At 35.8% G+C, this 26,569-nt stretch overlaps 1 protein-coding gene across 2 annotated transcripts; it reads right to left on the minus strand.

Annotated features, from left to right (window-relative positions):
• camkk1b (calcium/calmodulin-dependent protein kinase kinase 1, alpha b) lies at positions 1-23,142 on the minus strand. Of its 2 annotated transcripts, XM_056473649.1 has the most exons (17): positions 22,976-23,142; positions 19,932-20,290; positions 13,813-13,860; positions 13,652-13,705; positions 13,429-13,480; positions 13,205-13,347; positions 13,080-13,116; positions 11,153-11,174; positions 10,970-11,058; positions 10,669-10,868; positions 9,110-9,163; positions 8,391-8,464; positions 7,853-7,940; positions 7,469-7,597; positions 4,062-4,165; positions 3,925-3,951; positions 1-409 (listed from the first exon to the last, which is right to left on the minus strand). In XM_056473649.1, exons 2-17 carry the CDS (start codon positions 20,184-20,186, stop codon positions 331-333), a joined length of 1,455 nt encoding a protein of 484 aa, XP_056329624.1. In that variant the 5' UTR covers positions 20,187-20,290; positions 22,976-23,142; the 3' UTR covers positions 1-330. The 2 variants fall into 2 exon arrangements, with proteins under 2 accessions (XP_056329624.1, XP_056329625.1); XM_056473650.1 differs by lacking the exon at positions 3,925-3,951.
• Between the last annotated feature and the right edge of the window lie 3,427 nt (positions 23,143-26,569).

Consider the following 26,569-nt stretch of genomic DNA (forward strand, 5'->3'; position numbering starts at 1 on the left):
TAATGCTTCCACATTACATGCTACTCTGTCATACGCATACAATCTTTTTATATAAATACTGATTAAAGTTAAAATCCCAATACATTAGATGTAACCCTTTGCTTTTGAATGCATTCAGAAGTTAGCAGTTTCTTATTTGTTACATGAATATGAATTATTGTTAACCAGATTCAGCTTTATATTTTAACATATACCTCAAAGTCCATCCTTACATCACTCTGTGATTTACAGTAGAAACAAAGCATGTTGATTATAAAAATAATCAAATGAAGATGTGAAAAATGGTCACATCGCACAATTGGGTCGATCTGCAAAATGATTCGAGCTGATTCATGGAAAAATTTCATCCTCGATAAGGTTTTCCAGCTCCCCTTCTCGGCTCCCGTTACTGTTAGTGTTACTCCCTCTGCTGTTGGAGACACACACCAGCAAAATATGAAGACACATGCAAACACAATATTGGTGGTTTATGAGGACTCCCCATAGGCGTAATGTATTTTATACTATAAAAGCTTCTTATTATATGGCCTTAACCTGCCCTAAGCCTTAAACCCAATCCTCAAAGGAAACCTTTTGAGTGTCTAAAGATGATTTTTAAGCATTTTGAATTATGAGGACACAAGACATGTCCTCATAAACCCCATTATACTCATATCATTATACAAACGTGTCCTCACAAACCACTAAAACTAGTACACACACACACGTACAGCTATCTTTATGAGGCTTGCTAAAGTCATAATGATTTTTGAACTGTACTGTCATTTTCCTCATGGTGATCAAAAATATGTCCCCACAAATATACTAATACCAGTAAATCCATATCTTGTGGGGACATTATTTTGGTTGCCATGAGGAAAATGACTCATAAATCATCCAGAATTTGATCAACACGTGATAGATATCACGTATATATACACACACACTACATTATGAGGACATACACGCACACTATGACTATGACACACTATAAGCAGTTTTCAATGAAATATATACCAGTAAAAATAGTACCTATTTTAATGCAATTGTATTATTAATTACATCATGATACTAATCATTAGATACTAGCACTTATTTCATTCCAGGCTGGTTAGTTTGGGTGGGGTGGTGGCTCAGTGGTTAGCACTGTCGCCTCACAGAAAGAAGGTCGCTGGTTTGAGCCCCAGCTGGGTCAGTTGGCATTTCTTTGTGGAGTTTGCATGGTGTGGTGTTTGCGTGGGTTTCCTCTGGGTGCTCCGATTTCAAGATGCACTAGAGGTGAATTGAATAAGCTAAATTAGCCATAGTATATGAGTGTAAATGTGACGGTGTATGGGTGTTTCCAAGTATTGGGTTGAGGCTGGAAGGGCATCCGCTGTGCAAAACATATGCTGGATAAGTTGGCGGTTCATTCTGCTGCTGCGACCCGTGATAAATAAAGGGACTAGCCGAAGGAAAATGAATTAATGAGTTGTTGCTAGTCTATCGTTACTTATGATGAATTTCAGATTTTTGTCATTGACCTCTTTGGAGATCTGTCATTGAGATATTACCTATTCAGGTTTGACTAGAATGTATTCCTTTTGTAACAAGAAATATTTGCAATACTAATAGTCCTTAACGAGGTATTACTTCATATTTATATGATAGTAGTTATTTATTAGCTACTTGTACCTATTTAACACATTCTAGTAGTTATTTATTAGGCACTACGACAGTTCTTATTATTAGACACTAGTATATTTTTGTAATTTTTGTTAAAGTACAATTCTCTTTCTAGTCACCGCTTTTTTATTAATCTTTTGGTATGACTCAGAATTACCAAAGTAAAATCGTACTTATATTTTGTATAAATACTAGTATCAAATAAATGTAAACTAATATATGAAGAGTTCAGATGCAAAAGCTGCTAAATGCCATTTCCGCCAAAAGAGCTAATGACATTAAGTGAATGCTTTAGGCACGTAGTACACCATCAACAAATAGATTTGCTTCAAATCATCCAAATCCCAGCGTCAGCACATTCAGAAATAATAGTTTGTTGGCAAAAGCCACTATAAACGGCACTTGCCTTTGACAGTAAAACCCGATATATCCAGAAAATTAATCAGAAGGCGTGAATCGAATCACATGTTTTCAATGTAGCAGCGTGCTGATTATGCCGGCTTTTATGAGATGTTTTATTCCGCTTCCGATTTAGATTTTAAAAGACGGAGTTTGATGAACTGGATGAGCCTGTCTGAATGTCAGTGAATGGCAAATGAAAACGACCCTTACCTCAAAACTCTGTGCATTATAAGAAAAAGAAAACACTGTACAGTCGGAAGTGTAGCATGCATTCATAACGTGCTTTTGCGCAGTGACGCTACTTTGAATTAGTCCGATTTACTTTAAACGGCAACTCAGTTTTACAAAAGACAGAGTTAAGATGCTGTTCTTTTATCCCAAATGGATGCTATGAGGATAAACAAGAGACCAAGACCTCAAGTATGGTGAAGATGAAAGACAGCTTCTAAAATTGTCTGAGAGGCATCCCCTTTTTGTCCAGTAGACTTACCTTGTGTTTTATTTGCTAATTTGAGCTATTTTTAAAAGATAAATATAATGTATAAAACTATACATTATTTATATTACTTCATAATACCTATATGTCTGATCAGCTTTTTATATTAATGGACAATGCACAGATATTGATGTTTCACACTGTTTTACACTGTTTACAATGTTTGCAATGTTTACATTGTTCTACTTACATTAAATCTAAATCCCAAATATCAGAAATGACAACAGATTGTTAAGATTGAATTAATGTCAATGTTAATGTTATTGATTAATGCACTTACTTGACAGATTTCATTCATTCATTTTGCTTCTGCTTTTTCCCTGGTTTATCACAGCGGAATGAACCAGCACTTACTTGACAGATTTATGTATTTTAAATTTCAGGTGGTTTGTGTAATGTGTTTTATGTTTGGTAAAATAATTTCTAATTGCATCTTTAGTGATTTTTCAACTAGTTACAGTGTCTTGTCCCAATAGGTGGATTTAGAGGTTTTTGCATAAAAAGCACAAGTGGATTTAGCTGGTTTTGACCTAAAATTTACCTTGTTAAAAACCAAAGAATTGTTTAAGTGGCATTTTTGAAAAAAAGTTATTTTATTTACTAGCTACTAATAACCTTATCATTACATATAAAATGAAACTTTGAACCTAAGTATAGGAGCCAGATAGAAAATGCTCATTTACAAGAAAAGAGGTCTGATGGATTTAGAGGGTTTTGAACTCTTCACAAATAGACACTCTTCACACACACACGAGCATCTCTAGTACTGGTACTAATTGTCATGGTTTTACAGAAAAGCACAAGGAGATATCGGCAGGAATAAAGTCACAAATGTTTAATCAAAGATAGAAACAGTATTTAGACATTAAGGGAACAGGGACACAAAGACAATAAATGCAGGATAACGAACGCGGGAAACACTGGGGTTTAAATAACACAGACTGATAATGAACTAAATCAGAAATTCAAACATATGATAGGGAATAAAAAAAATTAAAAAAAATCAAGAAAATGGCTGGAATTAGGAACAAAGAAATCACATGACCTAAAACAAACACAATACAGAGTCCAGAACAATTTTGACACTAGGTACTAGTATCTACAACATAAGTACTAGTACCTAATTAATAATTAGTGTATAAAATAGGTACATTTCACAAATGTAATACACACTAATCAAAACTACCTCAAAGACAGATAGCGATCGAAGTCGATAACAAAAAATGTGAAAATTGTTACTAGCAACAATACTAGCAGCATGAAAACAGATATAGCATATAGTATCTATTGTAGATTAAATGTTAAACTGGCTTGCCATACACATACACAAACATACAGTCTGAAAAACTACAACAGATTATCATGGCTGTATCATGTGATACCTTAAAGGGCGAAACAGTGACATATCCCTGCAGGAGTGATTGAGAGAAATAAGAGCAGTCTCAGACAGGTACTGTATATTGAGTGTATAATACAGTAGATACCATGATGTGTGTGTGTATGTGTGTTGTGTGCTTACACAGTCAGGACTCCAGGAGCAGACATGGATCTGCCCTGCCGGCCACTTGGACACTCGAAGGGGTTACTGAAAGAGCGCTTACGCAGCATCGACTTCACCAGAATCTGAAAATAACAGGAGTAAAATAAGTGAAATGCACTGGTAGATGGGACATTAGTTTAGTTTAGTTTAGTTTAAAGTGTATTGTACGTTCTGCTTGGCACAGAAAGGAAATGTGTCTTTAACACAATAGTATCTGGATGCAGCCTTTATGAGGCAAGCTGAGATTGCATCGCTCAGAGATGCAATGTCAGACACAATTCACTCAATGGAGCTAGTGACATCACTGTGAGGGGTAGGGTTAGGGGTGGGGTTAGGTGAGCACATTAAAAAGCACTGGATGCAGCTCAGATTGCATCTGCACCGAGTCTGCAGCCAGACTCCTCTCCTTTAACACTGGATTTAAGACAATAACTGCATACATACAACCAGTGGTGTAAAGTAACTAATTACAAATAATCAAATTACAGTAATTGAGTAGTTTTTCTAAGGAAATGTAAATTGAGTAGTTTTAAAAATGTGTACTTTTACTTCCCCTTGACTACATTTTTAGTGCTGTATCAGTACTTTTACTCCACTAATTTCCTTCAACCTGCAGTCACTACTTTATTTTTTCATGTCTATGGGGATTAGAAAAATCAGTCCTGCGAGTCCAATCAAATCACACATAGAAGGTAAATCTCCTCATAATGAACTACCTCAAGAGAGGGGCGATTTATAATTGCAGCAAACTGTTTGGAAGTATTAAAAGTGTCCAAGAAGATGTCCAAAGTCTTTTCACGCATTGACCCACAGACTGTTTAGATGCATGTCACTGATGACAAGATGACGGATGTTTACTGTATGATGACCTACAGTAAATGGCTTAAACACCCAGCTGGCACAAGATGTCAACATGACGTCAGATTGATGTTGAACCCCAATGACATGGTGACGTTGCATTTTGTTTGGAAATGAAAATCGTGTTGACGTCAGAACTCAATGCCAGGCCAACATCAATGTCCAACCTTAAACCAACCAAATATCATCGTCTAATGATGTAACAGCTTGACGTTGTGTGGACGTTACCACTATTGACATTTATCAGACATTGGATTTTGGTTGCGATACCTGCAACCAACCGCCTAGCAACCACTCAGAACACCTTAGCAGCTGCCTAGCAACACCTTAACAACCAGTCAAAACACCCTAGCAACACCTTAGCAATCGCCTAGAAACACCTTGGTGACCACATAGGAACGGCTTAGCAAATACCTAGCAACACCTTAGCAACCGCTTAACAACCACTTAGAACACCTTAGCAACTGCCTAGCAACACCTTAACAACCAGTCAAAACACCCTAGCAATGCCTTAGCAACCACTCAGAACACCTTACAAACCGTCTAGCAACACCTAAGCAACCACTCAGAAAACCCTAGCAACCACTTAGCAACACCTTAGCAAACACTCAGAACCCACTCTCAACAGCCTAGCAAAAAACATGCCAATCCATACTAGAAACATGCTAACATCTATATAGTTTTAACTGTTTCAAACTTCTTAAAAACTACTTCAAACTTCCAGACTGGGCTTTCTCAAGCCACCATAAAGTTTGTCTATGAACTTTACTTTTCTAGTTATATTCTCATGCTTTTGGTGTCGTTGTTTTGGTGGGCATCCAAAGGGCATCAGTGTATGGATGTCAAATGGACGTCAATGTTTTGACATCAAATTGATTTGCTCTTTTGACATGTTTTTAACACAATTTTTTGATGTCGTTTTGACATCGACTTGCCTGTTTGAATAATAAGAAATGTGCAATAATCTTAATGTAAAGGCAATCATTTAAAAAACCTTAGCAAACCCAAACTGGCAGTAAATCTGTTGCACCAACAAAATAAAAGAGCAAATTAGTCCCTAATGTATTATTAATAAAAAGTAATCAATAATGTCTTTTAAGAAAGTTTTCTTAATTCAAATGAGTAAAGGCATGGATCTTGAAACACTGATCCATATATCACTATCTAAAGCACTGGTGTCAAAGCCAGTTCCTGGAGGGCCGCAGTTCTGCACTGTTTAGTTCCAACCCTGCAACAACACATTGACCTGCAGGTTTCAAGCAAGCCTGAAGGACTCAATTAGTTTGATTAGGTGTGTTTAATTAGGGTTAAAACTAAACTGTGCAGAGCTGCGGCCCTCCAGGAACTGGCTTTGACACCTGTGATCTAAAGGCAAAGCCCAACAAACACACAACGTTTGTACTATTGTACCACCTTGTAAAAAGGTTGAGGATTTACGTTGTTGCTAAAGGTTGTCACAACGGTGTCATAATGTTGCCATTTAAACGACCGTTGCTTTAGGCTGTGCTTAGGCTGCGTGGACAACCACTGTACAACATTTACTCATCATCAATGAATCAGTTTAAATTTTAACAGACCGTTCGGCGTCTGGTTCAACAACGACCGAGGAGACGTGAGTATTGCTTTATTTCTTCTTGCTAAATGAGACATCAGTGGTCATTTGTGTAGTCCGGTTGTGTCAAGCTCTGATCTGTCCTCTCTTGTTCACTGCCTATGTTGACTTGTGCCTGCTGTGGATCCATATCTGAACTGGATTCTCTGTTGGATTCGTTTCTTTCTCTGACTGCATTCTCCACGGGCTGCTTTATTCTCCAGTCCAGAGCTTCGATACCCTGTCCAGTGTTAATTATTTATTGTAATCTAAACCTTATTTTATACTGTTTGCTTATTAGATCTGTACTGTATGTATTAAATATTGTAAAATATATCATTAAAAAGTTTGATTATATACATTTGTGTGAAATTTGAACACTTAAAAGATTATACTTGCAGTTATTAAATGAAAAATGAATAAACAATGGTTAAAATTAATACTGCTTATCCTGTATTCTAGGCAGTATTGATAAACTGCCAGGAAAAACATTCATACATGTAGTAAGAACGTCTTACGGATGATGAATGTCACAAGACAATGTTGCTACAGCCTTCACACATCTTACATTTCTACGTTCTAACAACGTATCGAGCATGTAAGTGGCGACGTTGCCTTTGAAAAATTACAATGTTGTACAGACATCGCTACAACGTAAATGTGTTTGTTGGGAGGCAAGAAATTGTGTGGAACCCAGCCTATTTTACAGTGTAGATAAAAAAAAAAAATACTATGACCATCAGTTTCCAACATTCTTCAAAATATCTTCTTTTGTGTTCAACAAAAGAATGAAACTGATAATAAATTTGGAATCACAAGTCAAGAAATCAAGCTTTTCATTTTCACTTCAGGGTGAACTATTCCTTTAAGAAGCAGATACGTCCGCTTGAACATGAATCCAGCATTGCTGTAGTATAGCGTGTTGCTATGTACTCACCACAGCAGACAGGCTGGGCACTAGTTTGACAGAGTTCTGCACCTCCTCCTCAGTGACCTCCACCACAGTGCAGTGATCCTCCTCAAGCGGCAGCAGATCAGTGCCGTCCACCGTGACCCATGGATGCAGCTGAAACACACAAACACATTACACACTGTCTGAGGGACACAAACTATTACATCCACAATACTTCTGAGTTATCTTAATGAATGATTTTTGTGTGTGTGTATGTGTTTTTTTTTTATTATGACAGGACAGTGTCTAGATAGGAACTGATTTTGGAGAGAAAGAGGGAGTCGGGACTTGAACTTGGGACTCCCACAGTGGCACTATATGTCAGCACACTGTTCACCTAGGCTATCAGCCCTTTTATGATGGTTTCACCTTTATCTCTGCTAATGTGATTCTACTTTCAGGGACTTTATCCAGCATTCTGGTGATAAGGTCCTTCAGCTGCTCACTGATCTCAGGCCTGTGCAAACAAGACAAACACAATTACACGAGCTGCTTTGACTTTGTGTGGTTAATGTGGAGAAAAAAACAGTTGCTGAGAAAAAGGAAAAGAAAAAAGTGAGACGTGTTCATGTGCTTTTTATGCAAACTCATTAAATGACATTACCTCACTATGATAAATATTTAAACTTAAAGCAAACTCTGTCGACTAAAAGGCATCCACATCTGCAAACATAACACTAATTTTAAAATAAATTAATTAATAGAAAAAAAACAATTTTGGTTTATGCAATCTCTATAATATTTAAATAACTTGGAGGTAAATTAATTTTTCTATAAATTTTTCACAGTAATATCACAGGTTTGACTTCAAAAAGTGTAGTTTGAATGCAGTGCAAGTTGCATTGAATGAAAGCATCTGCCAAATGCATAGATGTAACAATGAGATTAATCAGCGTCAGTCACTTACTTGTCTGGAAATTCCACTGACATACTCCTAATCTTCTCATGCAGGCCTAGGATGTAGTCATCATGAAAAGGACACTGTACAATGGAAAATTATTTTAAAATTAAGATTATATACAGTTGAAGTCAGAATTATCAGCCCCCCTTTGACTTTTTTTTTCTTTTTAAAATATTTCCCAAATGATGTTTAACAGGGCAAGGACATTTTCACAGTATGTCTGATAATATTTTTTCTTCTGGAGAAAGTCTTATTTGTTTTATTTCAGCTAGAATAAAAGCAGTTTTTAATTGTTTAAAAACCATTTTAAGGTCAAAATTATTAGCCCCTTTAAGCTATTTATTTTTTCGGTAGTCTACAGAACAAACCATCGTTATACAATAACTTGTCTAATTACCCTAACCTGCCTAGTTAACCTAATTAACCTAGTTAAGCCTTTAAATGTCACTTTAAGCTGTATAGAAGTGTCTTGAAAAATATCTAGTTAAATATTTCTTACTGTCATCTTAGCAAAGATAAAATAAATCAGTTATTGGAAATACAACTGTGTGTGTGTGTGTGTATTTATATATATATATATATATATATATATATATATATATATATATATATATATATATATATATATATATATATATATATATATATATATATATATATATATATATATATACACACAAATCGTCTTAAGACCACATTCATAATTTATTAAGTCAAAGACTTACCTTTCCAAAGACAAAACAGAACAGAGTCACTCCCATTGCCCAAATATCTAGAGCCTGAAGATAATAAGAGATAAGCATTTCAAAATGACAAGAATCAATTGTTGCACCCTAAATCACCTTTTATAAATTTCCTATTATTCTGTGTATAAAAAGCAGTATGTAAAAGGCTGTATTACATTTGGAAATGAATATATTCCTCTTTAGGTTGCTAGGGCAGTCTAAAAAGGTTTCTATGGCATGGCTAGATATTTAAAGGTGTATTTTTTGCTGTATGTAAGTTGTTGACTCCTTTAAATCATAAAAATGTCATATGTTTCAAGATATTTAAGAAACATGCTAAGTGAACATGTTTTTTTATCTGAAAAACAATGCTAAAGTCAGCTATTCTCCTCTGAAAATGTGCATTCCATGTCACAATCTCTGTCTTTGTATTAGTCTCGATAACCCACCCACTACCAGTTGACCCAATTATATTTCAGCACCCTGGGTTGGCTTGGTGGAAAATGCAGCGTATTTCATTTCAGTCTTGAAGGTTGCATCAATGTATGTGGACGCGGCCAAAAATGTGACCTTGAGAGGACTGTAGCAGCCTCCAAAATGAGGCATGGATTCATGAGCTGTTTTTTATTTCACAAACAATACAAGTATTACAAACATAAATATTAGCATATCAGCTTAAATTGCTAGGCACACTCGGTCCTGTTTTCCTCAATCTGGCAACCTGCGTGTATGTCAATTGGAGGAGGAGGTCCGAGGTGAAAAAGTCCTTTCCAATGTTTTGAGTTTGGACTGCAATACCTAGTTCAACCACTAGATTGTCAATCCTACATTTTGCACCTTTAAAGAGTCCAAACAGCTCACCCTCATGTCTTTGCTATGTTCTGATTCAGAGATGATCACTTTTACAATGGAAGTCTATTGGGGCAGTTGCTTGGTTGCTGTAACTGGTTGCTAAGGTGAAAATGCAGCATTTATTGGCTGCTTGCTAGACTGAGCGAAATAAGCCCAGCCTCAAATATAGGTAATCATTGACATCTACAGTAAGGATAAAAAATTACTATGGAAGTGGCTACCTTTTCCAACATCCTTTGTGTTCAACAAAAGAAAAAAACTTAAATAGTTTTGGAACAAGTTGAGAACGAGTACATTTTTGGGTGAACTATCCCTTTAAGATGCAGATATGCCCCCATACAACAGTAAGATGTGGAGTGTGAGCTCAAAAAACTGGTCCAATGTCATGTGAAAGTGGGACTTTTTCAAGTTTTCAAAAAAAGTGTAAATAAAATCTGTTAGAAAAGACCCCGTTGGCACCTATTCATCTAAAAGCTTCAACTTGGACATTACACATTTAAATAGGACTTTTTTTTTCTTTTGACATCTAAAATTAGCATCAAAATAAATGTTAAAAAAACAATTACATGACTGTCCTGTATCCAATTTTTGATGTTTGTTTGACACCAAGGTTAGATGTCAATTTGATGTCGTTTTAACTGATATCAATTTTTGTGTGTGTGTGTGTGTGTTTGATGCTTGAAAGCCAACATAATAACTCTTCTCACCTTTCCACTAAATCTCTGATCCTGATCAGTCAGAGTTTCAGGTGCCATGAAAGCTGGTGTTCCTGCACTGTTCGACAAGAGTGCGTCGTTTCCCTTAAACTCATTGCTGACCCCAAAATCTGCAATCTTGACATGCCCGTCCTCACCCAGCAAGAGGTTTGACGGTTTGATATCTCTATGTATGATTTTCTGATAGTGCACTACAATTAAAACACACACAGAAAATGAACAATCTCCAAACACATGAAGTTCATCAATGAGAATGCAAACACGAGAAAATTCCAAGACAGGACTGACATACAGTATTCGATTCCTAGGATGATGTCTCTGAAGTAAAAATGGGCCATTTCTTCTGTTAGAGGGCTGTCTGTCGGGACCTCCATCACTGGGCTAGAGCCAGGCAAGAAGAGAAGAAAAAAAATAACTACAGAAAAACTAAACTCAAAAATGTGTGTGGTTGTGATCTATAGGTACAAATACTTACCCTTTAGGTACCAACTCAAAGACTATGAAAAGAATAAAGAATTAACAGAATAAAAGAGATCATTAAGTGAAAAGCAAACTGATATCTAAATAAGGCAAGCTGTTCTCACATTAAACAACTATAAAACATACTGGTAACCATTTTCATGCTACTAGTACTTTTTCAAAATATTAGTATTGTGATATATTTAATAACTATTAGCACTAATTATTTAGGCAGTACCTGACAAAAGTCTTGTCGCCTATCCAAGTTTTAGGAACCACAAATAATAACTTGACTTTTAGTTTAGGGTGTCATGCTGGTGCAGTGGGTAGCACAATCGCCTCACAGAAAGAAGGTTGCTGGTTCGAGTCTCGGCTGGGGCAGTTTGCATTTCTGTGTGGAGTTTGCATGTTCTCCCTGTGTTCGCGTGGGTTTCCTCCGGGTGGTCTGGTTTCCCCCACAAGTCCAAAGACATGTGATTTAGGTGAACTGGGTAAGCTAAATTGTCCGTAGTGTTTGTGTGTGTTTGATTGAGTGTGTAATGTGGATGTTTCCCAGTGATGGGTTGCAGCGGGAAGGGCATCCGCTGCGTAAAACATATGCTGGATGAGTTGGCAGTTCTTTCCGCTGTGGCAGCCCCAGATTAATAAAGGGACTAAGCTGAAAACAAACTGAATGAATGAATGAATGACTTCTAGTTGATCCTTTGGTATCAGAAGTGGCTTATATGAAAGGCAAAGGCCTCTAGATTATGCTTATTTTACCAAAATAAAATATGACAAGACTTTTGTCAGGCAGTGTAATACTTATTCATTATTAGATATTGGAACTTATTATTAGATAGTAGTAATATTAGATACAATAATTTATTTATTAGATAGCATTTCTTATTCATTAGATAGTAGTACTTATTTCAATTGATAATTAAATATGCTCTTGTTACAAGTTACAATTTTAAGTTACAAGTCATTTAAGTACAAGTTATCAGTTGTAATCTGACAAGTACAGTGTTCATAAACAGTTAAAGTCAGAATTATTTTCTAAATATTTCCCAAATTATGTTTAACAGAGCAAATATATTTTCACAGTATGTCTGATAATATTTTTTTTTTCTGGAGAAAGTCTTTTTTGTTTAACTTCTGCTAGAATAAAAGCAGTTATTAGAAATGAGTTATTAAAACTATTATGTGTAGAAATGTGCTGAAAAAAATCTCTCCGTTAAACAGAAATTGGGGGCTAAGAATTCTGACTTCAACTGTACTAGAAGTAATTCACTAGGCAATTTTTTAGACTTATTATTAAATACTAGTACTCAATCAGTATATACTAGCTCACACTCAAATCTATCAAAATGCTAGTTATAGTCTTACACAAGTGCTTGTACCTTAGCTACTCATGCTTAATAAACAGATATTGGTAGTTACTGTATCCCTAGTCAGAACTACGGTGGCCAAGAAAAGCTCAAATGTTAAGAAATGACATAATAACAGATTATCTGGTGAGTATTTACAGTATGCTTCACTATTGGTATGTGCTGTGCTATTTTGTGTGCATGCATGTTGTCAAACGGATGAAGATGTTTTCGGAATTTGTAAGCGTATTTCTATTTGCATGTGTTTACTTAACCTGCAGTGTCTTTGAGCTCTCTCAGCCACCATACATAATGACCACAATAGAGTTCAAATTAAAACCATAGTAAAATCTTACTAATAAGAAGGACCAGTGGCTAAATAATAAGCATTAAATAGTAGTATTTATTGCATAAGTACTAGTATGTATTAAAAATGTACTAGTAACTAACAGAATAAGCACTAGTAGCTAATAAATAAGTGCTAGTAGTTGGAAAAAGAGACCTGTATTAGTAACTAGTAACATAAACAGATACTAGTATGGTTTATAGATTTAATGTTAAAACTGCTTGCCATAGTCTAATAGACTGACTCACCCATATGCAAGTTATCCTCAGCTGGGTCGTCGAGAACCTTCAGTTAAATATCAAATGACAATAAGTTAGTCTACAACATATTTGAGATGCATTACAGAAAAAAAGAAACTGCTGATATGACTGACCTCAACTAATTTAACAACATTAAGATGGTCAAGTTTCTTTAAAATAGCAATTTCTTGATATACTCGGTCCAGCAGACCAGACGGCTTTAACAGATTCTCCTGTGATCCTGCTGATCCATTGGATTCTCGGGAAGGAGGTCGTCCTGTAATCGTCATAGCATTAATATTGAGCAATATCCATTAGAAAAAGTCACATGATTGAAGTGAACTAATTTAATGCTTACGTGGGAATCCAAACTGCTTTATTAACCTCTTTTTGGATACCAATTTCATAGCCTGCAAAAAATAATAATAATAATAAAAAAAAACATTTAGTTTTATTTTTATTTACATAATTAGTTTATCATATTACTTAACAACAATCAAATGTTTAACATGATTATGATTCTAATAAGGGACTAAATACTGACAGATAAAATGACGTGTTTTCTATGTAAATATGCTTACATAATACTGGTCATCGTCTTCATTATATGCTAACTTGACCACTCCATATGAACCCTGCACAAGAAGAGAGTTTACATTATGGTCATATTATATTTCTATTTATGCATGTGATTTTTGCCAAGTATGTTTGATATTTACAAGTTTTATTTAAACTCACAAACCTTTCCTATCTCATTCTTTAACTTGTACTGATTTAGCTGGACACAATCCTGTGGGTACAAAAAGACTTTATTATATTAGCAGAGTCATAACATACCAATACTGAAGAGCATGAAATATTTGGGAAGTGAAAAAACAGAGAAAATATATAATTTAAATAAGTTAAATATATTAAATGTGTTATGCTTTTATTTTTTTAAATTCTATACACTGTAAAAAATATTCTCCAGTACCTTTTACAAAAAAAAAAATACTATTTAGGAAAATATTTTACTGTAGATTTTACCCAAAAAAGGCTGTTTTTTAACATTAAAATAAGAATTCAAAGTATAACTAGACACTTCTTTGCAGCAGTTTACTAGTAATTTCTGACTAAAAGTTGTTTCTGTACCTTTTTTTGCTTTCAGTATTGTAAAATTTTTATATTTTGACAGCATCTTTAAAATGAAATGCATTAAAAGAATATATTTCAATAAAAATGTCACAATTTGCTTTGATATTCTCAGGCCATCTAAGATGTAGCTGGTTTTTTAATTCTACAGTAGAGCATGAAAGATAATTGAAACTGTATTCCTTTGTGATTCATAAAATGCATGTCAATGGCTATCAGCACTTTGAGAGTGAAGAAACAACCAACAACAAGAAACAACAACAAAGTAAAATTAAAACCTGTAGCTCTTGACAATACAATGAACTCTTATTAAGCGAAACAATCATTCTGTGCAAAAAGCTGAACATTACTACTACCTATATTCTAAAACCTTGAGTAAATACATAAACGAGCTTCAGAAATTAGATAATTTCTGGTTCACATAACCGATTCTCCAAATTGTTTTACATAATCACGCAACATATACATAAATGTATTAATACAGTAGACAGTAATGACATGACAGACTAGTCATCATTATCACAACCCTTTTAACCCATAAAACTTCAATTGCTCTCCATAATTAGTGTTCAGTTCATGAACACACTTATCACTGGCTCATCCAATATGTTTCCTCAGTTCAGACACTGCTGGATTAACTGGAGCACTCAATGAGTTAGCAATATGTCAGACCACATTTTTTTGTCATTTTTATGAACTTTTAGTTAATATTCCTGTTGGTTTCCAGCATCCTTTGTGCTTTTTTTAATGTTTAGTTTCCATAGTTAATCATTAATTAGTCCCCATCTGTTTGTAATTTAGTTTGTCAGTCATGATTATTAGCTGGAGTACCCACCAGACTCACTAGAGGGCACTATATCTATATGTACACTCCACCATCCATTCTCCCAGACTACAACCCCCATCATGTTTTGCAGGTAGTCTGGAGACTTATTACACAATACAGCTGATACCAATGTTACACACAGTTGAAGATCATTTACACTAACTATACACTCTATATAAGCACCACATTCGCACTCAACCAGTGCTCAGTTTTGTATTACTTTATAGTGTATATCTGGTGTACAGTGTGCATTACCAAGTGTCTTCCCAGTTCCTGTCTTTCTATGTTTTGTATTTTGGACTTTCTCTTTGGATTTCTTTTGCTAGTTTGCCGCAAGTCCCGACCATTGCCTGTCTTTGTGGATTACTTACATGGGTTATCTTTTATGTACAGTTTGTTCCTGTTGCCTGTTGTCCACACAATCATAAAAGTCATATTGTGCATTTAAAAGCAAGCATACACAGTGCAAATTCACACACTACATGAGAAAATCGCTGGTACAAAGTGATATGCATCATGATTTTATGACCTTCTTCGGCAAATACTGAAGCAATTGTATGAAATTCCATGCCAAAAACAAGCACAGAGGAAGACTGCTTTCAGAGCCACTCTCATTCTCTCTGTGAAACTGCACTGTGTATGCCCGACATAAGTCTCTCATTTTTATTCAGTCATGTTCTGGTGTTAACTGTGTATGAGTAAAAGCAGTTGCATTATGGATTCAACCGTGTTTGCTTTATTTAATAGATATTTTTTTTGTAACTTTAAGATCTCTGACTTTTTGGATTAATAGTGACAGCATCATAGAAACAATGTCAACCCAGACCCACTGGAAATACGTGCCTCAATCTACACTTTTGCAAAATCTAGCCTTTTGCAAAAGTTTTGTTCCAGGTATCAGATGATAAATCCTTTAGAGAGCGCTGTCAACATTTTTGTGAATCTGAAATACGTTACTTGGGGTACAATTTGTTGTATGTCCCTAAACCCAACCAATAGTGTTTTCAGAAGCAAACATAAAAGTATGTTCACTGCGACCACATAGTTTTACCTTGATTTTACATTGTTTTAGCATTAATCAGGATCATTCTGATTGCGTACCACTAAATACAATTCTGGAAGGAGCAAAATACGTCCCAGGAGCTACGCTTTTTTGCAGTTTTTGTTTTTGCAAATCCACCAGAGGCTGTTTTGTACGCTTTTTGAGATTTAAAATTTCTCTCACGAGTGCCATATGCACCTGCTGTTCTCATGTAAATCCACCAGAGGCCACTGTCGATCGTCTGACCTCTGACTGACCAGCTGACCGAATCCCCCCACCCTCCCCCTTCCCTAAACCCAACCTATAGTGTTTTAAAAAGCGAACATAAAAGAGTGTTCACTGCGACCACATAGTTTTACCTTTATTTTACATTGTTTTTATCTTGCTTTTGTAGAACCGCGCTTCACTGGACTTGAACCCGAGTGCTCTGCATCACCATACAAAGTACAACACCGTACAAAGTGAGCAACGGAGTCATTAACTGACCATGCCAGGAAAAATTGACCATATGGAGACGGATAGGTGAGGCAAACGTGTTCCATTACAAAATATCATGGACCTGCTAAGTTGTTTTTATTTAATTTGTGTTGTGCAAAGAAATGCACAATAATAATCCTTTATTCGTTGATGGTATGTCCCTGAAAATATCATTAGTGTGAAAAGAATCAAAAGTTGTTGGTATCATAATATCCCTGTAGCATTCATTTTTACCAACCCAGGCTCATTCTGATCATGTATCGCTATTCTGGAAGGAGCAAAATACGTCCCAGGAGCTACGCTTTTTTGCAGTTTTTGTTTTCGCGAATCCACCAGAGGCCGCTGTGTACACTTTTTGATATCTCAAATTTCTCTCGCGAGTGACATTTGCACCTGCTGTTCTCACGCATGTCCACCAGAGGCCGCAGTGTTGGTTTTTTCAGATCTCAAATTTTTCTCGCGAGTACCATTCGCATCTGCTAGTCTCATGTAAATCCACCAGAGGCTGCTGTCAACTGACTGACTTACTGACTGACCAACCGACCTTAAGGACTTACTGAACTGAATTTCCAACTTACTGACTGACCAACCTTCCCTAAACCAAACCAATAGTGTTTTAAAAAGCAGCAATTGACCGGCCCACCCCCTTCCCTTAACCTAACCGCAGTGTTTTAAAAAGCAATCCAGACAAAGAAAAGCCCCCTGACTTTTACCACATTTTCAGATTTTACCACATTCTTACCCTGTTATTTACTTGTTTATTTTATTTTTTAGCTTCTTTTTTGTTTTACCCACTTTCTGGGAAGGTTCTTCACCAGACTGGAACCCTGTTGTTGTGGTCAACTCCACTCTGCGTCTCAAGTCCACCAACGTACGTCAATCTGCTGGACAAACTGGTAACAGCGGAAAAGCCGTCCATACGTTGGTAAGCAGTCAGCTGGTAAGCGAGAAAAGGAATGGCGTCATACCACCCCATAGCGTTCATTTTAAAGATGAAATGCAGCCATACGTACTTCTGGTTGCATAATTTGCGATCTTTCGTCCAAAATACTACAAAAGTTGTTTCTGCCCAATTATGCTCCTTTCTGCAGACAAACAATGTTTTGGAGTGTTTCAGTCAGGTTTCAGGACTCATCACAGTACAGAAACTGCACTAGTGAAAATAACCAACGATTTACTCTTAGCTGCTGACCAAGGGTGCATCTCGCTATTAGTTCTACTCGATCTTAGTGCCGCATTTGACACCATTGACCACGGTATCCTCATAAATCGCTTAAAGTCTACAGGTGTCCAGGGACAGGCTCTACAATGGTTTAAGTCATACCTAGCTGACCACTACCAGTTTGTGAATATTAATAGATAGGCTTCACAAGTCAGCCCAGTAAAATACGGGGTGCCTCAATGATCAGTTTTAGGCCCTTTGTTTACAATAAACATGCTACCCCTGGGAGACATTATTAGAAGACATGGGATCAGCTTTCACTGCTATGCAGATGATACTCAATTATATATTTCAACTAAACCTGATGAGATGTCTAAACTGTCGAGGCTAACTGAGTCTATTAAAGATGTTAAAGACTGGATGACCAACAATTATCTTCTCTTAAACTCAGACAAAACAGAATTATTACTTATTGGGCCTAAATCCTGTACACAGCAGATCTCACAACTCGACCTACAATTAGAGGGATACAAAGTTAGCGTTACCTCTACTATAAAAGATCTGGGTGTCATTTTAGACAGCAATTTACCTTTTAAAAATCATAAACTGCCTTCTTTCATCTGAGAAATATTGCTAAATTACGAAGTATGCTATCCATCTCAGATGCAGAAAAGCTAGTCCATGCTTTTATGACTTCTAGGCTGGACTATTGCAATGCTCTGTTTGCTGGCTGTCCAGCATCCTTTATTAATAAACTTCAGCTAGCACAAAATGCAGCTGCCAGAGTTCTTACCAGGTCTAGAAAATATGATAATTTCCCCCCAATTTTATACTCCTTACACTGGCTGCCTGTTAAGTTTCATATTGAATTTAAAATATTGCTTCTTACATATAAAGCTTTAAATAATCTAGCTCCTGTTAATCTAACCAACCTTCTGTCTCACTACAATCCAACCCGCTCTTTAAGATCTCAAAACTCTAGTAGTACCTAGAATAGCAAAGTCGAGTAAAGGAGGTCGAGACTTCTCATTTATAGCTCCTAAACTCTGGAATAGCATTCCTGATAATGTCCGAGGTTCAGACAGACTCTCCCAACTCAAAACTAGATTAAAGACCTATCTTTTTAGTAAAGCATACACTCAGTGCATCACTTAGCGGTATGATACATAAATGTGCTTCACACAGGTTTTTGCATCTCGTTTATATACACTATGAACAGCAGCTACGCTAATTATTCTCTTTATTCTCAATTTCCACCTGGGGATACTCATCCAGAGGCCCTCAGACTATGCTGCGTCGCTGTTTCAATCAAAGATCAGCGACAAGATGATCCCAAGGTTTCCATATCCTAGACCAGGCCATATCTTGATCAGCTACTGTGGTGGTCATGGAGGAGTGGAGAGCTTGAGACTGATTCCTGTGATGTTGCAGGGACAGACGAGTCTTCACTGAGGTCCAGCCTTCGGCACTTGGACTGCAGCTCTGCACAAGACATTTGGCCAGTGGAGAAATGGTCGTGCCCAACTGAGCCTGGTTTCTCTCGAGGTTTTTTAATTCTTCACTTTCGCCAATTGGTAAAGTTTTTTCCTCGCCGCTGTCGCCACTGGCTTGCATGGTTCGGGATCTGTAGAGCTGCGCATCGATGGATTTGCTCTTCAGTGTTTGGACTCTCAGTAGTGATTATTAAACCACACTGAACTGAGCTAAACTGAATTGAACTTAAACTCTGAAAACTGAACTACATTGTTTAAATTTACTATGATCTTTCATGTGAAGCTGCTTTGACACAATCTATATTGTAAAAGCGCTATACAAATAAAGGTGATTGAATTGATCTCCAGATATGTATATAGGGGTACGTTTTTAGAAAGAGTCTATGTTGATTTGAAAGAAACTGCAGTCAAATGCATGTTTACGTTTTACATTTTTACAAAAATGTAAGCTGTGTTGAACAATGTTCAATTTCTTAACTGCATCCATGTCTATTGAATATATTTTGTCTGTAATTATTTTTTGGGCTCGCATTGCATTGTATGAGTCACAGAGGACTATGGTTTCAGGCAAATATCTTCTTTAATGTTCCACTGAAGAATAAAACCCACATACCTCTTATATGAGTGAATGCAGGAAATTTCTTTTTTGCGTGAACCATCATGTTTAAAAAAATGCTACAGTAGTTTTTCAGGTAGTCAACACGAATCTAAAATTTCCCACCAAACTTACGTCTCCATCAGAAATAGACACACGCTTGGACTCAATAGTAGGTCTTCTGGCCACTCGCGGGCCTCCGTTCTGGCAGCTGGATCTCTCCTGCAGGGAAAGCTTGCGATCGGACAGGTTGAGGCGGTGTGGTGTAGTCCTATACCCATTTGGTGGGGTCAGTCTGGTGGCAGCCACACTCATGGCCGCCACCATGTCTGCCAGTTCAGCATGATAATCAGAGTCCAGATCCAGTCTGCTGGCCATGTCGGCACTCATGGCTGTCCTTCCTCCTGTCTGTCTTCACTTATTATAAGAAACTACACATCTCAGTGGACATCACTGATGTCCAGTGTCTTCAGAGTGGCCGCGGTCAAGTCAAGCTGGAAAAGCAGAGCAGGAGAGTTGAGTTTAACAAGCACATTTCTCAAGCCCAACCACATTCATCTCTTTATAAAACAAACGAGGGGTAGGGGGTGGGGGGTAGGCTCATTTTAAAGTCCCCAACAGTTAAACAACTGAGTTTTACCATTTTTGAATCCATTCAGCCGATCTCCTGGTCTGGCTGGAGCACATTTAGCTTAGCTTAGCAGAAATTATTGAATCAAATTAAACCATTAGCATTCATTCATTCATTTTTTTTCGGCTTAGTCCCTTTATTAATCCGGGGTCGCCACAACGGAATGAACCGCCAACTTATCCAGCACATGTTTCACGCAGCGGATGCCCTTCCAGCCACAACCCATCTCTGGGAAACATCCATACACACTCACTCACACTTATACACTACGGACAATTTAGCCTACCCAATTCACCTGTACCGCATGTCTTTGGACAGCAGGGGAAACCGGAGCACCCGGAGGAAACCCACGCGATCGCAGGGAAAACATGCAAACTCCACACAGAAATGCCAACTGACCAAGCCGAGGCTCGAACCAGCGACCTTCTTGCTGTGAGCAACAGCACTACCTTCTGCGCCACTGCGTCGCCTGACCATTAGCATCTCATACAAAAAATTCTAAAAATAATATTGATAATTTTCCTATTTAAAGCTGGACTCTTCTGTAGTTATATTGCACACTAAGACAGTCAGGAAATAACAAATTTCTAGGTCAATATGGCTACTTTACTCTCACTCAGGGATAATATCCACAGAACTTTGCTGCCGGTCTATGGCTGCAGAAGGTCCAATGATATTACGCAGCGTTGTTATCTAGTTACCTAGCTGGGGATAATTTTTAGGCACTGAGAGTAATAAGTAATAAGAAACTCTTGGGCTATTGGTCTAATCTGATTCAATGAACCATGCTAAGATAAGCTAATGCAGAAATTGGCTGAATGGATAAAAAAAATTTTTAACTCTAGGGGACTTGTAAAATGAGCCTATTTCCAAAAAAAAAAAAAAAAGTGGAGGGTTCCTTTAAAAGTGGTTTTGTGCACTGCTGAACAGCTTAAACTGCCATAAACATGCACGAGCAGAGATTGTAAATTACTTTGAATAGTGGTTTTATTAATGCAAAAAAAAAAAAAAAAATTATCACAAAATGAATAATTAAATTTGAAGTCTTGTCAGACAGAGGTGATTATTCCAGCTAATTTCCAAGACAGTGTTTATAATATTCTTTAATACTACCATTTAGTTTAAATTGATCAGTTAATTTCAATTACTTGAAATAAAATTAATTAAAACAATTTAAAAAAGTAAACAAAAGTTTTGGGGGAAATCCTCACTATATTAACTAACTATAGACAACAACTCTGACCACAAAAAGTCAGTAAGGTAGCTGTTAAGTATGGGGTAAACATGAAGGATCTTAATACAATCATGTCGAATAAGTTTATTAGTATTTATGTAAACAATATTTATGATTTCTGTTTTATTACAATGCATTAAAAACTAAAACTTAATAAAAGTGACATAAAATTACTTTTCTAGTTGCTGCCAAACCAATATTTATACCTCTCATTTAGTTTAAGTTGTTTTACTACTAAAAAAGATTATAGAAAACAAAAATAAACAATTAAAAAACAATACTGTAGTTACTATAGTATTTATTCTTTTAGGATAAACCACTAGTTAATCCTTGTGTACTGTTCAAATTGACTTGCCTTTCATTATGTTCGAGGCTGTTTTTGCCCCATTGACTTCTATTATATCAACATTTTTGGATTGCAAAGCTTTGACACCAAATAGTCATGCCTTCTTGATTGTTGCTGGTTTTCCCCTATTAAGAAGAGGTCAAATTAGGTTTTTTTTTTACTGTTGATCATCAGTTTGCACTATTAACCCTTAATATAGGCCTGTGCAAAACGTTTCTGGCTTTTATATGGAATTGAATGGAGTAAAACAGCAGTGTGTGTCCATAAATACACTTACTATATTCTGAGGGCTGAGCTGCTCATTTTGATTTTCTTAGACATTCTCTATTAAAGTAAATGCACAAAGGTCTCTCTCTCACACACAAACACAGACATAAATACACACACTATACACATATAACTTCATTTAAAAGCCAGAAAGTATGTTTTTTTGCACTGCAACTGATGATCAACTGCAAACATTCCAAATTGTACCTCTTCCCAACAGGGAAAACCACCAACAATCTAGAATACATAATAATATGGTGTCAGGGCTTTGCAATCAAAAAATGTCACTATAATGGAAGTTAAAAAACAGCCAGTAACATAATAGAAGTGTTGTAAATATGCCCACATTGTAGTTAAGTTGAGTTTTTTAAATTTTGCAAAGCATTTTTCTAATATATGTGGTGAAATAAGATTTTTCTTTACAAAAAATCATTCTGTTTACTGAAACAGAGAAAGTTGTAGCCATGTTAAGACTCAAAATCACCCCAGAGTGGATGAAAACATCCCCAATAACACGCAAGGGTTAATAGTGAGAAACGTTACTAAAACTAAAGTGCTACTCCTAAGTTTAATAAACATTAATAACTTATCAACAACAATCCTTCACACATCCACAGCGAAATACATAAATAAAACATGACATTATTAAAGAAATGAACACAATCAAGCAAAACGTTATTTATCCACACATTTCTACTTACAGAGATGCACTATAGCCAGTCACAGTGTTGCATGCTGGGCTGTTCATCAGATAGAAACCCCCTCTGAAACCTGGAGGACTGGAGATTCGCTGGATCACCCACGCAAAGAGGATTAGCGGGCCTGCCGGTCACATTTAGTCCAGCGTGGCTATATCTGCTCCTGTTTACATGAGCTGCCTGCAGTCAGTGAGAGGACGGGAACATTCATCAATGAGCTGAGCTGCACGTCACAGCAGAGGAGAGGACATGTGTGGTAATACCTGCGTAAACCCCCACCACGAGGACTGACACGCTGTTCCTGAAGCTGGGGCTGGATATATACAGTAAAATAAATGGAGAAAAACATGGGTAAAAAGTTGAGTAATGCCATACTTACACAGTTAATTCATTAGATTAGAAATGACAGATATTTAATTTTGTTTGTATTACAAGCCTTTAACAAGTACTAAAATGTTGTTTAAATACGCAAATAAGACATGTTTTTGATTGCAACATGTTTATTTAAAAATTATTAAAAATTAATGTACACTGTGCTTTTACAGGCATAATCAAAGGCAAGTTTTACAAAAAAATGTGCAATGGGTTATAGAAATTATAGTGATCCTTAAAAATAAGAAAATAAGTAAATAAGCCTATAGATAGATGGAGGTAAGGAAAAAAAAGGGAAGCATAATACCATCTATAAGCACTATTAAGTAACATTGGTGACCAATTAGACACAAAGTCTCTGGACAGGCACATAAAATATAGATTTTCCACATTACAGCACAGTCCTATAATATAGACATGTCATCTGAAAAAAAGAACATTAGAACAAAACAAAAGGGAAAAAACAACAACAACAACAACAAAAATAATAAACAAACAACAAAAGACTATTCCCTGTGAGCTTCCTACAACCCTCCTCCTCCAAAAAAAAAAACCCTTATATTGGAGACCGTATATTTTGAAAGCTCTGTATGTTATCATTAGGCACAGTTGCAAGACTCTCATGGGGCAAAACTGCAGAAATCTCTTTGTACCATTGTGTCACAGAGAGGGAAGCGGTTTTTTATCCAAGGCATTTTTTTAAATTAAATTTGTACTAATTTAGGCGGTTCATTCCGCTGTGGTGTCCCCTGATGAATAAAAGACTAAGCTGAAGGAAAATTAATAAATGTATGAAGGTACTAATTTGCATCTAAATTTAGGATGAAGTGAGAATGAAAATTCTTGTAAATGTTATCTTTAAAAGAGAATGCTGTATATAACCAGGCAAATAATTTACAAACATATTTGTCTGTAAAAACCTTCATGATATAGATAACTGTGTGAATAAAACTGTGGTTTGGTGTATTTACTTGCTGCCGAAGAGAAGATTTGTCTAAACTCAACGCAAGAGAAACAAACTAATAAATAAAAAAAATACACAAAAAATTAGAAAATATGTATAAATTTTAAGAAAAGGGCCAGTGTATAATAATAATAATAATAATATTATTAATAATAATAAATGCTGTAAAAAATGCTGGGTTCTATGCAATTACTTCATGTTGTCATAACACAAATCGATTAGGTTAACTTTAAGTCAGCATTAGCTAAATTTAAGTCAGTTGAACATTAAACAACTGAGTTGATGCCAAAAAACCTTGAGAATTGTGTTTAAACTCATTTTAAATAAGTAGTTTAAACTAGCAGCAAAAGTCATTTTTATTGTGTATGTATTGTAAGAAGTATTGCATAAGTTACTTTAAAAAGTGATTAGTTAGTATTTACTAATCACTTCATTAAAACAGTATTTAAATGGCTTTTCTATTTACTTTGTCTTAAAAGAAATGTAATTACTTAATAAGTAATTGAATCTCTTAATACTACATTCTCAGAAAAAAGGTCACGGTGGTACAAGTAATGTTCCTTAAGGAACAGTTTTGTACCTTTGTAAAAGTTGTACCTTAATTGGTACAGAAAAGACCTCTATTGATACTGTTCTGTGCCTTTTATGGTACAATTGAAATGAAGGTACACAATTGTTTTCATAAAAGGGACATAAGTGTTGGACAACTCCTCCTTTATTACAATATCTATGAAAATGAATATTACTGGAAAGGCAAAGTGATTTTATGAATAACTTCCAAATTAAAACATGAATCATCATTTAAAAGCATATGTTTAAAGAAACTCATGAACATTCATTATTAAATTCTATAATACAAAACAACTGGTAAAACAAAACTATAGGTATTGTAAACTAAACATAAGGCATTTTTAATAAACATTTGGTAAGCATTTTCTGATAAATACAGTTTCATTATTGAGATCCGCACCTTTTGGTATTTGTTTTCCACTTCGCATGTGAGCTTGCAAAATCCTGCATATGCAAAGTGTTCATGCAGACATTTTAGTATTGTAAAACTAATCAAACATTGTGCATCTCTAGTTACAATACTTTTGCATAATTCTATTGTAATATTAAGTAAATTATATTGACTTTTAAGTGATTAAACAAGGTATTGTTTGAAAATTGGAGAAAAAAAATGTGTTATATTGTACATGGGAGAATGTGTTTCTGTAACACTTTTGTGAAAAATGTTGTGAAATCTTTAACAAAAATAGATCTTTTGATTTATGTTAAAGTATTTTTTTTTATTCTTTATTGTAAATGAAAAAAGGTGCATTTACACAAATAGAATCTTTTTAAAAAACTTTCTTTAAAAATGTATTTGATGTTTTACATCTTCTGAAAATAAATTGACACATTTTAGATAGAGCAAAATGCCTTTATATAGTTCTTGAAGGAACAGGTACAATTCTGTCCCATAAAAAGTTACTGCTCCAGTGACAAGAGTTTGTACCTTCTTTGGTTCAACATTGTACTATTGTTTCTGAGAGTGTACTTAAAATCCCTAAAAATATCAACACAGGACAACAGGAATTCAACTTTTTACATTTAAGTCAAGCATGGCCTTTATCTTTTACTAAATAACATAGAGATAACATAAGAACAGTGTATGTAGCAAAACACACAACATTTCAAAAGGAACACCAAATATTTTCACTAATATCTTAATGAATTCTTTCTTAAACACACACACACACACACACACACACACACACACACACACGCAATTACTTTTTTCTCCGAATTTAGACCATATATTGTCTCTTTTTTTCATTAAGCTTGATAAATGTGACCTTTGAAAAGAAAGATACATGTGAAAATAGAAAAAGAGAATTATTAACAAAAAATATTTCAAATTAATTCAAATTAAACAGCTGTAAATCTCAAAACTGACAAACGCAAGAAGAAAACAACAAGTTTTCAATGCGTGTTTTTGCCTGAAGTGTCTTGCCTTAAGTGGTTAAGTTGTTGAATCTCTTAAGTCATCATAGTATAACAGGATAACACTTTAGTAATATACGAGAGCGAGAGAGGGAGAGAGAGAGAGAGAGAGAGAGAGAGAGAGAGAGAGAGAGAGAGAGAGAGCGAGAGAGAGAGAGAGAGAGAGAGAGAGAGAGAGAGAGGGAGAGAGCGCGCGAGAGAGAGAGAGGGAGAGAGGGAGTTTATCAGGTGGGAAAGAAGATTGCATAAGTTGTTGCATAAGCTCATATAGGATG

The sequence above is a fragment of the Danio aesculapii genome, chromosome 15 (assembly GCF_903798145.1).
Source record: "Danio aesculapii chromosome 15, fDanAes4.1, whole genome shotgun sequence".
Classification (NCBI taxonomy): domain Eukaryota; kingdom Metazoa; phylum Chordata; class Actinopteri; order Cypriniformes; family Danionidae; genus Danio; species Danio aesculapii.